Source organism: Periplaneta americana, chromosome 5, assembly GCF_040183065.1.
Source record: "Periplaneta americana isolate PAMFEO1 chromosome 5, P.americana_PAMFEO1_priV1, whole genome shotgun sequence".
Lineage (NCBI taxonomy): Eukaryota > Metazoa > Arthropoda > Insecta > Blattodea > Blattidae > Periplaneta > Periplaneta americana.
The window spans coordinates 94,295,270-94,312,438 of NC_091121.1; the positions used below are offsets into that span (position 1 = coordinate 94,295,270).

General features: G+C 31.7%; 1 protein-coding gene across 1 annotated transcript in view; it reads left to right on the forward strand.

Annotated features, from left to right (window-relative positions):
* The window catches only part of NaPi-III (Na[+]-dependent inorganic phosphate cotransporter type III), a 93,347-nt gene that overhangs the window by 64,109 nt on the left and 12,069 nt on the right, over positions 1 to 17,169 (forward strand). The window contains exons 8-14 of the mRNA XM_069826279.1: positions 2,825 to 2,881; positions 7,764 to 8,044; positions 9,328 to 9,487; positions 10,891 to 11,086; positions 11,454 to 11,639; positions 14,782 to 14,934; positions 16,501 to 16,638. Of these exons, the coding sequence (XP_069682380.1) occupies positions 2,825 to 2,881; positions 7,764 to 8,044; positions 9,328 to 9,487; positions 10,891 to 11,086; positions 11,454 to 11,639; positions 14,782 to 14,934; positions 16,501 to 16,591 (1,124 nt within the window). The 3' untranslated portion in view covers positions 16,592 to 16,638. The remainder of the gene's footprint in view (positions 1 to 2,824; positions 2,882 to 7,763; positions 8,045 to 9,327; positions 9,488 to 10,890; positions 11,087 to 11,453; positions 11,640 to 14,781; positions 14,935 to 16,500; positions 16,639 to 17,169) is intronic.

The window sequence follows — 17,169 nt, forward strand, 5'->3', positions numbered from 1 at the left end:
TATAAACCATTCGCTATGTTATTTGTTTCCATGATAATTGAGCAGTTACTACCGTTTATTTTATTTGGTAGGTACTTATTTTGTTCTCTTGCTGAATAATTGCCATTGAAGATTACATTTTTGTGAAACATATATTACAAATAACCAATTTTTAAGAGAGAGGAGAATTTTCAAATAGTAAAATCAGTTATTCTAGCACATTTCTTTATCAACTCACCCACCATAGTACAGTAAATGGCAGCGTAAGGTACTGACAAGATCCTTTGCAAGATTTTTGTGTGGTATCAGAATTTCTAATCTAAGCTGTTAACCTGCCTGATAGAAGGGCTTGGCGTATTATCTGATTGTGTGCTATAAATCATATCATACCGGTATCGTAGAAAAGCAGAACAAATCACTTTCAATTTTTTAATTGTTTTATTACTTAAAAATTTGCTATTATATGTGACAGCAGAAGTAATTACTGCTGTACATAGAATTTAGAATATATTTTAATCATTAACTATCAGAACAAAAATATTTTATTTAAATCCTTTACAGTAAAATGGATATGCCATGTATATTTTAATTATAATGATATTGAACTGTTTGAAATTTGTAAATTATTCACAAACTTTTATTTGATCTTTAAACTTTCAAAATATTTTCATTTACTTACTTGATAGTTAAAATATCTGCGAAGGTAAAGGTGTCGCATGAATTCCTGAAAATGGCTGCACGGTATGAAATACCGATACCTGTATAATTTGTGTAATTGGCCATGTAATTTTGAAATAACACTTCTGAAATTGTAGTAAAGTACCTACGCATTTTGGTTTGAGAAATTAATAATACACGTTTTTGTATAGGCCTACTACAAATTTGTGTTGTTATATTAACTCAACCCATTCCTGCTCAACATTTTTTATAAAATGGAAATAAAATTTTACATACTGGTACTTTGTGTATAATTCTATACTTACCAGGCTTTTGTTCACTCTGTTAGGGTATCCATGCATTTATCCATCCATGTAATTTGAAGCCTTAAAATTCTGATTTTATAAATATAAGATTTTTAATAAAAAATACATTTATATCAGTTAATAATTTTCATCATTTATAATCTTGATGTTTGAGGGTATAGCAATAGTGTAAGATTTTGGAAAGATCTGTGTCAGACCTTAGTGAATGTAACCAGAATGTTGTTGTTCCGACCCATTTCAGGCACTGCATGTAAGACATTGCTTGGCACTTGGCCATAAGTGCAGCACTGTGTTGAGGCTGCAGTCTTAAGTGGGGTAGTTAGTATGTTCACACTGCTTGGAGGCACTTGCATACCCATTATTTAGGAAAGTTGTAAAGTTGTATTTGGGAACAAAAAGAAATTATTTTTATTTTTTGCCCCTGCATTTCTTAATATGTGGTCTGTTACACTTTATAACTTTCGTATAGCATAAGTTACATCTATTTAGATTTAATGTTCATTGGCTTAAAAAATGAACCATCTTTAAATTAATGTCTGGTATGTTTTTCAGATCATTAGGAAAGCCAAAGGTTAACAATTAAAATGAATAATTTAATCTCTGTGACTCTTGTTCACATGTAAGAAAACTACAGTGTGTGTTTCTCTTCTCTAAGCACATCTGCCATTTGTTTTTTTATATTATTGGTGTCTGTGTTTGTAGCTTTTTTCCCGTAGTGCATATTTGGTTAGAATATTAGATTAGTGCAATAAACTTCTTTTCCAGTCTCGCCAATTCATCAACTGTTGTCAACATCATGATGGAATGATTAGGTCATCGTAGTAATACATATTAATTATCTTGGAGAGACTTGTGAATTTAAACTGTTCATCTTTTCACTTCTATTATGATATGCTTGGAGCATATAGATTCATGTTTTTATTATTTTGTTAGAATTGAAGCCACACTCATTTTGCAGATTAATTAATATAATAGTGATGCGAGCTTTGCGAAATTTAAAAAATATTTTCCTATTAAATGTCAAATATAAAATTTAAACCTCAACAGTGGTAAGGGAAGCTTTGGTTTGCCAATTCTGATACATTCTTAAATGTTTATCTTGGCACTCATAAAAATAATGAAGTTTTCATGTTTAACATCGAGATAATTGTATAAGTACCGTACCTAAAATGTGAGTAATTTTATTAGCAAGATACCCGTAATGCTATTTATACAAATAGGTGTATTCACTAACATTCAAAATAATAGCTTATGTAAAACACAATATGAAATTGAACATTCCTATTGAATTATGGAATACGTTATGTGTAAAGTAAAATAGGGAGCAAAAGAAGAGAAAGCTGATGTTAAAAAAGAAAAAAATTGAAACTTAAACTTTAAATGTGTCTTATTGTTCTGCTTTATATAAACAATATTTTTCGTTTATGGCCATTTGCGATTAATTTTCTTATAAATAAATCATTCTTGTCTGTTTACATTCATTTACAAAATAATGTGTGGCAGTTTTCGAGTACATGTATTTTTTCAATACAACTATGATACCCATTCAATCAATTATATAGATAAGTTCCCACACGAAAGATAGATATTGTAACTGTATGATTATGTATAACATTCCTAAGTATTGGATTGCTCTCCAAGTGGTGGTAGATCTACTGCTATTATATTGCAGTTTGTATTTACTTCTGTTTTGATTTTGAGAAAAAGATGTATGATTTATAATGTTTACTACACTGCCCCGTGTTTACGGTGGATCTCAATCCGGTGTTACAATTAAGACATAATTATTGAAAACACCTTTACTTTAGGTTCTAAGTGTATTCAATACTCATTACAGCATCATGCAAACTTATGTGTTACAGAGCTGATCAGAAAACAAAGGGGGCGAGGCGTGAGTTTTTCATTTGGTGATTCGACAGGTAATAATTGTCAGGAAAAAAATATTAATATCTAATCTTCATATTGAGGCAAAACATTTCAAATGAAGTACATATTGTTGAAATCCTATATTTGTTTAATTATAATGTCCCAAAACTGAGAAGTCAGGGGAAGTTTGTTCTTAAAACATTAGGTTGTCGTAATTGAACCTTAAAGTAAATACATGTGCATTTAATTAAATTTGATATTAAATATTTACAACTAATTATTTTAATTGGGACAGTTTAATTACAGGATGGGTGATAATTCTGTTAATCACTATGCATTTGACGGAATACTGTAATTGAATATAATTATAATAAATAATAATACATAGACTCAGGTAACTAATTCAATTACTTTCCTTAATGCCAACTTTATTAGCAGTAGTAGTCTTTAATACAAATGAATAGAGAATTGTTATGCTAATGATGGGTAGTAATTAATTGTGAAATACGTAATGTGTGTTAAAAGGAGAGCGAATAAATAAAACCTATAATAATTTTAATAAAATTAAGAGCGTTTGAATTTTCATTCACATAATTACTCCCCAAATGGCGAGTTAGGTTAGGATGACCTATTTCTTCCATTTAAATTACATGTTTCCATTTTACTGCAACATGGTATCTCTTCTCATTGGTGTATCTTATGAATACAGTATTTGTTATTCATTTCCATTTTGCTGATTTTATTATTATGTTGTATTTCAGACTTTACAAAGTTAATGCTTACTAACGATAATACTGGTAGTCAAAATTTAACATACAAGTCATGCTGCAGTATGCTTGGACAAAGCTTAGGTATTTAGCGTAGTGGTCAGGATTCTGTCAGAGTGAAACTGTAAATCTTTATTTTTTACCTAAATGTTCTAAAAATTTTGTTCGAAATTAAAAATAAGGTTGACTAGTATCTAATATTAAGCAAAAGAATGGAAAATTAAGTAAAAGTTTAATGATGAATAATATATGATCTCTCTTTTTCTCCGGTAGATAATGCATTATCGTTTTTCCATTGTTTCATTACTGTTTCTGGGGGAAGTAAGCTGGTGGATGAAAATATCTCTTTCTGTCCTTAAAGTTTTGAGATAACAGAAAACTGCTGTGGATTAAAACACGCAAGCTCTCTCTTTTGACATGAATTGTCAGTATGCAAATAAGTTATGCATATAGTGACCATACCAGGAATCATTACTCACCCTGACATAATGTTGGAACTTCAAGTCTCATTACACTCAGATATTCAACATTTATCTAGGATTTATTGCATATGTGTAATAAGATTTGAATGTCCTCTCACGTAAGCTGCATGTCTCAGTAGCCTAATGTGCAACAGTATAAGTATTATATATATATGAGCATGCTGGAGAATGTGTTTGTCTACCTTGAAACTTATGAATTTGCTGTCACTATGCCGCTGCTGCTCTATGCTGTCATTGCTGCTACTACCACTTTATCGTTGGCTGTACGTTGCAGCAGTAGTAGTGTGGTGGTTGCACCCTAAGTGTATTAGTCATTGTAACATTTCAGCTAGTACATCCATCATATTTATACATTCAAGTTATAATGGGTGTCCAGCTGTTGATTTGTGATCTGTTAAATAAGTGTAAAATTTCTTGTGATCTTATCAGTATATAGTTTCACTATTACGTTTATTGACACAGGATGTAACAAAATCAATCGTTCATTTTATTTTATGTGTACGAATTTATTTGAGTTTGTATTGTAATTTATTTATAAATAGTGCCACTCTGTATTTTTCCATTGTTTACTCAAAAGTTTTGAATTTCTCCATTTTAGATCTGTTTAATTTGTTGATAACTAGCACTATAAATAGCACCCTTTTCCTAAATGTTACACTTAGTATAATAGTTAATTACCTCCATTGAAATATCAATTTTTAATGTTTCTTTATAAGTTAATCTTTACAGTATAATAATTTCTGGAAATTAATCTCACTCTTTTAACTGGCAAATTTTAAGAATGTAGCACGTTTAACTTTTGCTAATGAATGCTTTCAAAGTTCATTTCATTTTATAAAAGAAAATGAAGTACTGTATTGCGTAACAATTTCGCGCTTTTTCATTATTACAAAATAAAACATGTATTCAGTCATTTTCTCTGTTGGTGAGGTTCGAACATGCAGGATAGTTATCCAGACTTCAAAATATACGTGTTTATATTATTTTATGATTTATTATACTTTAATGGAAATAAAATTATTTGAAAAAGGAGAGCTTGTCAAGTAAAATACTTGTAAATAAATATTTCTATTTTTGTCTGACCATGAATAGAATATCTTCACCTTTATGGTTTCTATCTTATCATTCTTCTAGATTCAGATATAAGATTAAATGAGTAATTTTTACAATTTGAAACACATCTACAGATCTCACTTATTAAATTAGTTATGATTGACTCTCTCTCTCTCTCTCTCTCTCTCTCTCTCTCTCTCTCTCTCTTTTAAAGAATTATCAATATCAATCAATAAACTTTAGGTTTGTATAGATACCTCCACCTCTCCTTTTTTTAAGAATATCTAATTTTATAGTTCAGTACCGATACTAAATTTCATAAAAATGTTCAATGCATTAATTTTAGATTCATACATATGTTTCTTCTTCTTTGTTGAGTATTTCCAAGTAGTAATTGGTAGTATTTTTTCGCACAGTTTGTATTTACAATTTGTTGAAACACTTGGATCATTGAAGATTAGTAAGTACGGTAACCCTTACCTTAGTAGTGATATGTAAAATTTCTTTAAATAATCACCATTTTGTATCTATTTCTGACCATTTGCTTGGAGTAGAAAGTAAATTATAGACAAGAATTCATTACGGTATGTAACTATATTTCGTAAAAAAATAGAGCATTTTTAATAGGAATGATAATTGGTGTTGTATTGCATCAAAATTCATATCCTTAGCACTTGAGATTTTATTGTTTGAAGCAGTAGTACTGTCATATAATTAATTGCTGTAAAATTACAATACCCCTCCATATTTACCAACTACCATTTTGGGTGATGTCCAAATGCGCAAAAAAAATCCTACTAATGAGGGCCCTTAGCCATTGTGAGACTAGTCAAAGTGAGATTTCTTACTTTGGTTAGACTTAGGACTAACAGTATAATGCCACAGCCACATTTAATTGTTGTATAAACGAATAAATAGTGACACTGTCTGGCAGTTTAAAATTTGCTTGAATTTCATTATATAAAATATGAACTGGCTCACCAGTGGGTCTGTTTATTACAAAGTATGTTTCATTCATTGGTGATTTTGATAGTAATATGAAACTCGTTTCTTCTGAATCTCCTCCAACTAGCGTATTTTTCTATTATATCTTATATTATCATGCTTCCTTGGAAGATAATCACTTATTTTTCTGTATATTTCATTCTGGAAATCCTTTAAAATTTCTAAAAACCTAGAGCTAGTGGAATTATTATTAAACTAGGCGTGGAATACTTCACAAGCATTTGTTGCATTTTCCGAATACAAAGATTCTGATGCCCATACCTTCATGGGAACTTTGCATCACTGTCGATATAACACTTAGATTTAGGGTCGTCTGCGAAGGCTTTCTCTACTTGTGAGACATTCAGTAATGCATACCACTAGAAATAATACTTGCGCAATTACACATCCCTGAAGGTGTGCACATCTGAACATTTGCTCAATTGGACTACACCAGTCATTCTGTGTTATTCTACATTACCTGTATATCTGAGCAGTAAATAGCATTTATTTTGAGCAGCAATTCGAAGGCAGACAGCAAGATTATTTTCTTTTATAATGAACACATTTCTTTTTCTCTCGAAATGGCTTTCTTTAACTTTTGGTATTTCATTCAGTGTATATTATAGGACTGATTCTTTTTACATATTTTCTGTACAGTTTTTACATTTGGTATTTTAGATTGTATATCACATTGTATTTGTGGATCGAATGTAAATGACTTGTTGAAAAATTCCACAATTCCTTCTGTTGTATAGTGGATCCAATTAATTTGATTACAGATTGTAGTTACTATGTTTTTAAATTTTCAATCAAGGAAACTAATTATTGAAAAGAATTACAAAATGTTGTCAGTGCACGTACACACACTGTGTTCTTCATATACCTTTCAGAGTTTTTTTTTTTTTTAACGACCTGTATTTCATTTCCACTTTTGTTTGATATGTCTGTTACATTGATAGTATAATTAGCACAAGAGTTCAGGAGATAGAGTTCTAGCCTCTTTAAAAGTTTTTTCGCCCACATGTGTTAGAAAGAATGGGAGGAGCAAAAGAAGGGGAGTTGATGTTGAATGTTGTAACTAGCTGATATGAGTTAAATTCTTACTTAAAATGATGCAAATATGGTACTCGAATCCATCACGATTTTAATTCAAAGAATTCGTGTCAGTTTTTAACAAAATTGCATTCCTTCTAACCCTCACAGGAAAATAAATATGAGTATAGTCACACATTAATTCAAAAATATTTCTTAGTAAGCATTCAGGTAGTATCAAAATTATATATCTTGTATATTGAATAGGTATAATTCATTTCTTGATGTGATTTTTATAGCCGCTCTTTCACAAGAAATAGAGATAGATCTGACTTCAACAAGTCCATATGATAGCACTTTGAATTAGATTTTAAGACAAATTTTACAAATACTTTCTACAACCATCATATACTTACCAGAAAGCAGGGATATTACATTATGTGAAAGGGACATTATAGGAATGTTAGGAATCGAAATTAATTGATTTCACTGTACTTAAAACGTATTTCATGACATAACTTACTTTGCTGATCACTTACATAATATTAAAGAAAGCTATTTCAAGATGTGTGATACCCTAAACTAGTACTAATTTGTATAATGTACTTATACAGAATCTTCTCGGGATCCAAGCCCCAAAACATCGCGAGCAATCTCTACAGACGATATCAAGAAGACACTGCCTATCATCACTGAGACAAATGAACTGGAGAAACAAGTATTGGCACTGAGCGATAATAATGAAATGGTGCAGTTTCCACCTGTGGTTTCCACAAATGGAACCAGTAAGGGAGCCAGTCAAACTTACTGCTTCCCCGTCCCACAAACAAATGGAGCTACTACGAAGTCAAATGGTTACCTGCTGGCTGAAACAGCTCTGAATGCTACAAAAAAGGTACTTACTGTATGCATGTATAAAATTTATTGTTGAGATAACACTTTCTCTATTTGTCAAAAACAACGATTACAGATAGTATAATTTCAGTGATAATCGAATTTAATGGTACCGTACTGAATGACAATGGTTAGTAGAAATGACGACAATTGAAATGAAACTGTACTTAACTGTTGTAAGTTAATGATAACAATTAATTTACATTGATTTATTAATTTTGTCCTGCAAAGTATTTAATATCATATGTAGAGCCCAGATGTTAGGCAAAATGCCTTTTTTAAACTGAGTTATGTATGAAATACCTATTAGAGATAAACACGTTTCCACACATTTGGGGACGATAGGCCCAATTTTTATTTTGCCTTTGTTGCCTATTTTAAGATTAAATGCCTTTTTTTCTTTTAGCCTTTTAACGTCGTTATTGTACATTTTCTATATTTTTAATGCACTTAAAATAAACTGCACATAAATTATATCAAAAAACAAAAAAGAACAGTTGTACAAATTAAAAATATATATTCACCTCACACAAATATTTGCTGAGAATCTTATTCTCCAGCAATACATATGTTTCCAAGAAGTCATAAGCTTTTCTCCCCTACCGATTCCATCTTTTATGTCACGTAACAAAGATGTTTAAACAATATAACCCTCAGTGCTCAGGTCATTTCGGGGTGTACCAGCAAAAGAAAGGGGATGAGGGAAGTATTAAAAGCAAGTCACTGTTGTCACTTGCACGCACAAGTCACGCGTACTTTGAAGTCTCTAATCACTTCTCACGCCCCTCTTTTTGACACAATATGCAGTTGGTTTTTCCCGATCTCTGAAAGAAAGTAGAGACAGTCTTCTGAAATAAGTTGTTTTAAGTTTGCTCCAATCACTTCAGTAGAAGTAGAAAGATCTTTTTCCACCATGAAAAACGTTCTCTCTGACAGGCGGCTCACTATGACAGTTGACAATTTAAAAAGCATCTTGTTGTGACATGTAACCAAGAAAAGTGAGTACCGTATGGGATAGTTTATTAAGTATTTTTCTATTTTTTGTCTGTTTCTATGAGTAATAAATGCCTATTTCACTGCCTGTTCTTACTATTTTTAGTGCCTAATATGCCTTCCTATTTTAACCAAAATAAATGCCTAAACAACCGGGCTCTAATCATATGCATTGAATCACTTTTCATATGTTAATTGCTTAAGAATAACATATCTAAGTATGTAACAATAATAGAGCCATTACTTGTTAAACTTTAATACCACCTGATGTCTATATTGTTTGTTCTGTAGGACTCTGTTTCGCCTATTGAAGCTGAGAATATGATAACGTCTCTGTCTGGAAATGGAACTTTGCCAGCAAAAGATCAACAGCCACAAAAACAACAGACTGTTCAGCAGCTTCTTCCTGATCCTTTGCGACCAGGGAGTGGCCAGGTTACACCTGTGTTCGGTAAGGCAATAATTCCGTGTCTATCATATGTTAATACAGTAGAATCCCATTATATCGCAGGCGTGGGGAGACATGTTTTACACTCATGTTATAACTTATCTGCAGCATACTGAAACTTGTTCTTAAGTGAATATGAGTTGACTACAGTACTGTACATTAACACTAAAATACTTGGAGTTAACTGCATTTATAGTTTTATTAAAATCATTACAGTACATACAGTACTTGTATATTTTCATGTCTTCTTTACGAAAAAGTCGCTGAGTTTAGTATGGCGAACTTGTCCTGATCATTTCATTAAAGCATGTTGCTTAATGATGGCAAGCTGCATGGATGAATCTGTTCGCAATCTGACTGACTTTCCATCCATCCCATCACTTCTCTTATTTTCTCTATCATTTCGTTACCAGAAACTTTTAGTCTTGATACAAAAATACTTAGCTCATCAACGTCATCTTTACAATGAGAAATGTGTAGGCCTTACCTGTGCACTTACACTTTCGTCAGTTTTTTCTCGCGAAACAGTGATTTCTTCGTCAGTTAAAAGATTGACAACAGATATATCTTGATCGGTATTTACCCAATCTTCAATATCACTTTGATGCAAACTTGTTTGTAGCACTCTAGAAGTGATAATCTGGAATTACAACTTCTGTCACCATGTTATCAGTTGCCTCTTTCATGATACATTTAACCCAGCAGTTCTCAAACTCAAATGACGTGGACTAACATTGCAATCAAGCTTAAAATAGCAGAATGAATTGCAAAAGAGGGGTGGGCTTGTAAGGGAGGGAATGCAGTTCACAAAGATACAAAGTTTTAAGTAAAAATACAGCACTCTAATTGGCTGATGGACAGATAAAAAATAATGTGACCTGCAGTGTACATTCAGTACTGTATGTATTCTCGGAATAAAAGAGATTGGAAATATTGTACGGAATAAAACGTGCTTGGAAACAAGGACTAGACAACGTAAATAAAGGAAGTTGGAACCAAGACTAGACTCCGTGAATTTTATAAAAGTGAATGTTTAAATAAAATTCTTAAAATAACTGAGAACATGATGGTGTCCATGATGTATCTGATTCTACAGTATACCGAAGCATGGTATAACGGGGTTCTACTGTAGTAAATTAATGTCTTAAGTAAATGTGTAGGTATATAATCTGATAGTGAGATGTTATTTTGGTCTCTCATGCAAGGAGTAAATGGTGGGCTTTTATAAAAGTAAGTGTTCTTTGAATATGAAGGCTATAATGCCCAGATTGCTATATCACCACTAATTCTGGAACTAATAATTCTCGGAAAGTGTTGAATTTTAGTAAACTCTTTCCGTGATTCATATAGCCATTCTTCAGAAATGCATGTTTATATGTCTAAGACATTGCTGTGTATGATCACAGGTTTGTCCCCCAACAGCAGTGCAGTGCCTCTAATTAAAGAACGTGTGACAGATGATAAGTTTGATCCAGAGGCAGCAGCTTCAAAGATGGAAGAGGTAGAAAAAGAAGATCCACCAGAGGTTGCCAAGCTTTTCTCCTTCTTGCAGATCCTAACTGCCACATTTGGGTCTTTTGCACATGGTGGAAATGATGTCAGGTATGTCTACATAAACATTGCATATATAGAAATACCCATCGAAGGTAATTTGTGTGAAAAATACACATGGATTAAGAATAATTTATTATTCACTGGGACATGTCTTCTGAATTATCATATCTTGCATAGACTGAAAATAAAACAGACTATTTGATATTATACTACTTTACAGTTGCTTGTTAAGTTAATTGAACAAGAATCAATCATCTTCAGTATCATAGTAGGCTATTTCATTACTGTATATAGAGATTAAGTGATGTCTGATCATTTCTGATCTGAAATGTAACAAAATGAACTACTGTACCCTCTGCCTCACTGTAGGAACAGTTTCATTGGTGCTGAGTCGCAACATTCCTTGTGCTTCTAGCAATGCCATTGGTCCACTGATAGCGTTGTGGCTGATCTACAAAGATGGTTCAGTGCAGCAGCAGTCAGAGACACCTCTTTACATTCTGTTGTATGGAGGTGTTGGCATCTCCATTGGCCTTTGGTTGTGGGGTCGCAGAGTGATACAGACAATAGGCGAGGATCTTACTAAGATCACAGCTTCCACGTAAGTAAAAGTTTGTTTTAATGAAAGAGAGATTCGATCTGTACATCATTTTTAAAATAGTGTAAGAAAGTTGTGAATTCACAAATTAAAAATTAACAATGATCGCAGTGAAATGCAATATGTATTTTCTTTAACACTGTACCAGTAGTGTATTCTAATTGATATTCGTGTGTATATACATAACCTAGTTTTAATGAAAGAGAGATTCGATTTGTACGTCATTTTTAAAATAGTGTAAGGAAGTTGTGAATTCACAAATTAAAAATTAACAATGATCGCAATGAAATGCAATATGTAGTTTCTTTAACACTGTAATGTATTCTAATTGATATTCGTGTGTATATACGTAACCTATATTTCCATGACTTTTCTGTGACTAATGTGCAGTACACATTAATAGAGAATGGGGTAAGACCAGGGGCGTATTTTGCGGGCTACCGGTGGTAGCCCAAGGAAATTACAAAAGAAAAAGTTTATAATATAACATAATGTAATAATTTTGTATTATTAGTTTTACCATAGTAATTAAAATTAAAGTAATTATTAGATATATTTTGTGTAATAATAGGGTCAGCGGTAGCCCAAACCCTTTAACCAGTATATGTCTCTGGGTAAGACGGACTATGTGAAAAACCACGAGGCACGAAGTTTTATTTCCATGATACCAAAAGTAACGTCAGAATAAACTTTTTAAATCAAAATGCTACAATTTTTATTTTTCTCTCTTGAGCCTCTAGATCTGTTGTGCTTATTTCTTAATATCAAAAATGCAGAGTTATCATAATTTAGTCTTAAATACTTAATCTCTTTAGAAATGGATTATTGTTCGGAAAATTTTTAAATCCATGTTTCAGTTAAGTAATTACAAATTCTCCCTGCTAATAGCCTAATAAAAGGGAAGAAGAAAAAGACAAGTTCCAGTTCTCCAATTATATAATTTATTTTAAAAAAATTGTCTGCCCAGGCATTATGGATTGCCAAAAACATAGAATAATATAATATACACAAGAATAGTAAGTGATTACATTAAGTAACTGAGAGAAGTTTACGTGAACACAAAAGAATTTTAGAGTTGAGGCAAATTATACATACCGATATATATTTTACAAACACAAACTAAAGAAAAAGGGAAACTACCAGTATAACATTTCATATAAATGATTTTTGAGAATTGCCAAAGACCTTTAATAGTTGAAGTGACTACGTATTTTAGGAAATATGTCATGGCTTTCAAAGCTTTTTAAATTGTTAATAGTTAATTGTGGAATGGTACCTCTTTTTCTGATCATTAAACCATGCACTTCCCAGACTCCCAGATGCCTTCCATCTGATATTTTTCTCGAAAGTACGGAATAGTAGGTTCACAATTTTGTTTTTCTTTATTGATCTCAAATGGTTGGGTCTGACTATCTCAAATCTAACAGTTGGGTCCGATATAAAGCCTTTACTATTTGTCTCGTCTAGAGCCACAATATAGCTTCGATTATCGCGTCTCTTGCAACTGGCGTCATTCCTTCCAGTTGGCATTCTCTGTATAATATTAATACATTTAAATATCGTCGAAACTCTGCTAATTATGATTTTCAGAGGATCATACGCTGATACCTATCTCTTTGGTAACTAACATTCTCGCAGTCTGGAACATCGTATTATATAATATACACCTGAGTATCATAACTTGTAATTTTGTTAGTCTTAACAAGCTTGAATTTCGGGGATTCATAGTTTTCTCAATTGATTATTGAAGGGTTGAACTATAGTTATGAGTAAAGTTTGTTGATTTATTAGTTCAGTTAAATCCGAGGTTTTCCCCAACCATAAGGCAAATGCCAGGTAATCTGTTAGCGAATCCTCTCACTATATCTCGCCAAAAAATTGTAATCTTGTAAAATTTTGACTTGTTCCACATCTTAAAGCTTATACAATTATTTTGTAATTGGAGTCTTAACTCAGTATGAATATTACTTTCCAAATAATTAACATTAAAGGATCGTTGGATTCTGGTAAAGGTGCGTTATGGCCAATAGATAATATTTGTTGGATTGAGACTGTATTTAAAACACATTCATAAAAAAAAAACTTGCAACCCTCAAATTATTAGTGAAATGTTGAATTCTCCATCTTTTGAGTTCACTAATGTAATCAGAACACCTGGAATACCATGTAATTTAGCCTACTTGGATATATAACAAATTCAAGTGAAAAAAAAAATCAGAAAAAAAAAACTCAGAATATGAAATTTGCTATAAAACGACGCAATAATAATAATTCGCGAATGTGTTCATATTTCGTTATTAGAATTTGTTTCGCAATTTGTCGCGATTGTTTTATCCGCATATTATTAATCAGAATCACTTAATTCGTAAAGATTAGCGAGAATCTATTGTATATCTATTATGTCGTGATTTTCGCAATCTTCTTAAATACCCGGCCCTGCTGATGTCATTCTCAATTCTTCCAAAATTTCTATATTTGTTTTGTTGTTGTTATTATTATTATTATTATTATTATTATTATTATTATTATTATTATTATTATTATTATTATTATATCGTCATCATTATTATCCTTTAATTTGATACAAAACCTTTGTTTTAAATTGTTTGATTTAGCCTATGTGATTATACATGATTAAATTTAATTTTCAATAAGATCTTGGGAACCATAGTATAAACTTTTAATTGAAAGTAAATCTTCAGTTTGAACAGTTAGCTTAATCAAATCATGTGTTAGACTTTGATAAATACAGTGGAAATTATTGCTCAACATGTAATGTTGCTTTGCATTTCATCATCCACCTTAGTCTGTGAATACTAACCCAGTAAAAGTATGTCAGTGTATTGATTTCTCTCGCGCACATACATCGTTAATTTGAAACTTTGTGACAGTCAGCTTGTGATTCTAAAATTGAAGGTCAGTATTTTAATGAAATTTTTATTCACATATACATGTCTGCATAAAATATTTTTTCACTAACTTGGATCCAAAATGTATTTTATTTTGTTATATATATATATATTGAGTTATTTATTTATACGCAATATTATGTCTTCCCCCTCTCCCCAAAACTTTCATTTCAGTTTGTATAGATCCATTACTTTTCTGCCATAATGTGCATCACATTCATTATGTTTATTTGCAGAGGGTTTACGATAGAAATTGGTGCAGCATTCACTGTTCTGCTGGCCTCCAAGATTGGCATTCCTATCAGCACAACACATTGTAAGGTCGGATCAGTTGTGTTCGTGGGATGGGCCAGTACATCCAAGCAAGGGGTTGACTGGAAACTCTTCAGGTTAGTTAAGAGTTATTAATTATTATATTGCCATTTCTTATAGATCACCCAAATTCTTCATTTCTGTAATTTCCTTTCTGCCTAAAAAATAAGCTAAACAACTGAAAAGTTGTTGTTATATTAAAATTAAGTCTCATTTTGTGTTCATTAATCCTGATCACAATCTTAGTTCCTGTATTATATCATTTGTCTCTTAACTAGGAAATGTGTAAATAGTGATTTCATCATACCTACAGTAACGGAAGTATTTTAGTTTCGACAGTAAAGACCTGAATCTCTGGAACTTCTGTTTAATATACATTACATTTTGTAATGAATCGGTCTTTATATTTAATTAATTCATAACCTATCTGTATTTTAAAGATTCTGGTAGTTATGATATTGCATAAGAAACTTGAGTATAATTGACTTTCATGCTATTCAAGATTTTTTGATAACGGATTCAACTGACAGGTTCTCCTTTTCTTGCCGTCTCTGATATTGGAGCCAACATATAGCTTTTAAACTCCGAGTGTTTTTATCTACTACTTGACACAAAAATTGAACAAATTACCACCATTAAGGACTTTATTTATAGTCTGTTTCTTGTTGTATCTCACATGACCTGTGTAAATCTGAACTGTTGGCATAAAATATTAATTTTTGTATGTAGAGAGCTCATGGCTATAGCAACTGAACCAAATATAAGTATTTTGAAAGAAATTATTTGGGGGCCCAGATTTGAAGAAAAAAAAATATCCAATTTAGGATTTTACTAAAATCTATATATCTAAGCCATTTTTAAAGATAAATTCAAACAGTTTTCTACATTTTACTTGTAAAAGCATGCTCTACAAACTGTCTGTAATAGAATTTTGATATTAGTCCGTACATTTGTAAAATAAACAATTAAAATTTAATAACAATTTTTTTATTTCCTTTTTTGCAAACAGACAGACATATTTTTAAAATTAAATCAATTAGCAAAATTGTGTTATAGCGAAAAATTTCCTAATAGTCTACAGAATATGAATTCTAAATTTCATGCATGTATCTTTAATATTTCAGAAATTATATCCATTTTTGTCTGGCAATGTAGCAAAAAAATTGAAGTTACTGGAAAAACAATAAATTAAAGGGTGCATGTGATTTAAAAATCTAGATCACAGGAAGTTAAAAAATGTCGCCTCAATATCCGATAGAGGCACAAATATATACAAAATGTTATGCAATGTACTCCACACACATCACAGAGTATTTTAAAGATTTTTTTTTTACCAAAAAATACTGTCCTCTCCTCTTAAGGGACTTCTGACTTACGAGATCTTTGAAATGTAATTCACTTTAACATAGAAAATTAATGTGTAGGCATAAGTATTCTTTGTGTGGTTGTGCCTCTAATATAAATAATTATGGACACCAGAACTTAAAACCCTTTTTTACCCTCGTCAGGTGATCATAAAAGATTATGTAAATTTAGGAAAAACGTGAAGTGCAAGAATGTTAAAAGGAGTTCGAGTGTGTTTAATTTTATGTTATAGATATGACATATTTGTAACGTTGTTTTTTATTTTGTTTCTCTTGAAGGAATATAATATTTGCATGGGTAATAACAGTGCCAGTTGCTGCTGGACTCAGTGCTCTCATGATGGTGATACTGCGAGCTATTGCACTCTAAGCAGATGATCCACACTGCACAGTCTTGGCCAAGAGAAAGAAGCAAAGGTAACGAGCATAATACACATCGTCATTTTATTACATCACTAATCATCATGTATCATCGTTCTTCAAGTTAAGGTTGTAGTTGCTATGATGAATGCAAACTCAAAGACTTGTGTTTGTTGGGGGGGGGATGAAAAGTTTACTGCCGTAACAAACCGACCGAAACTATGCACCATTGAAATACTGCTTGCGCGTTGGATAATTTGACATAGACAGTGTCACTTGTAGGTATCATTTAACACAACTTCCATCGTTTGTTGTCTGTTTCGTCATTCAGCAGTTATCTGCTCACCCGTTGTGTTTCTGACGTGGCTTGACTGCAGCAAGTTTTGCATGATGATGGATATTTGTGTGGGGGAGGCTCCATTAAGAAATATAGGGTTTCATTAACATTATTACCAAGTCTTTTTTAATTTTTTAACTTCTCACCTGTGTTTATGCATCTCTCTTTAGAGTGGGAACTATTTAGCTCAGTGCTCTTGAGATAGGTTACAAGGTAGTCATGAATGCTAACGTGCTGTGCCCTTTTTGTAT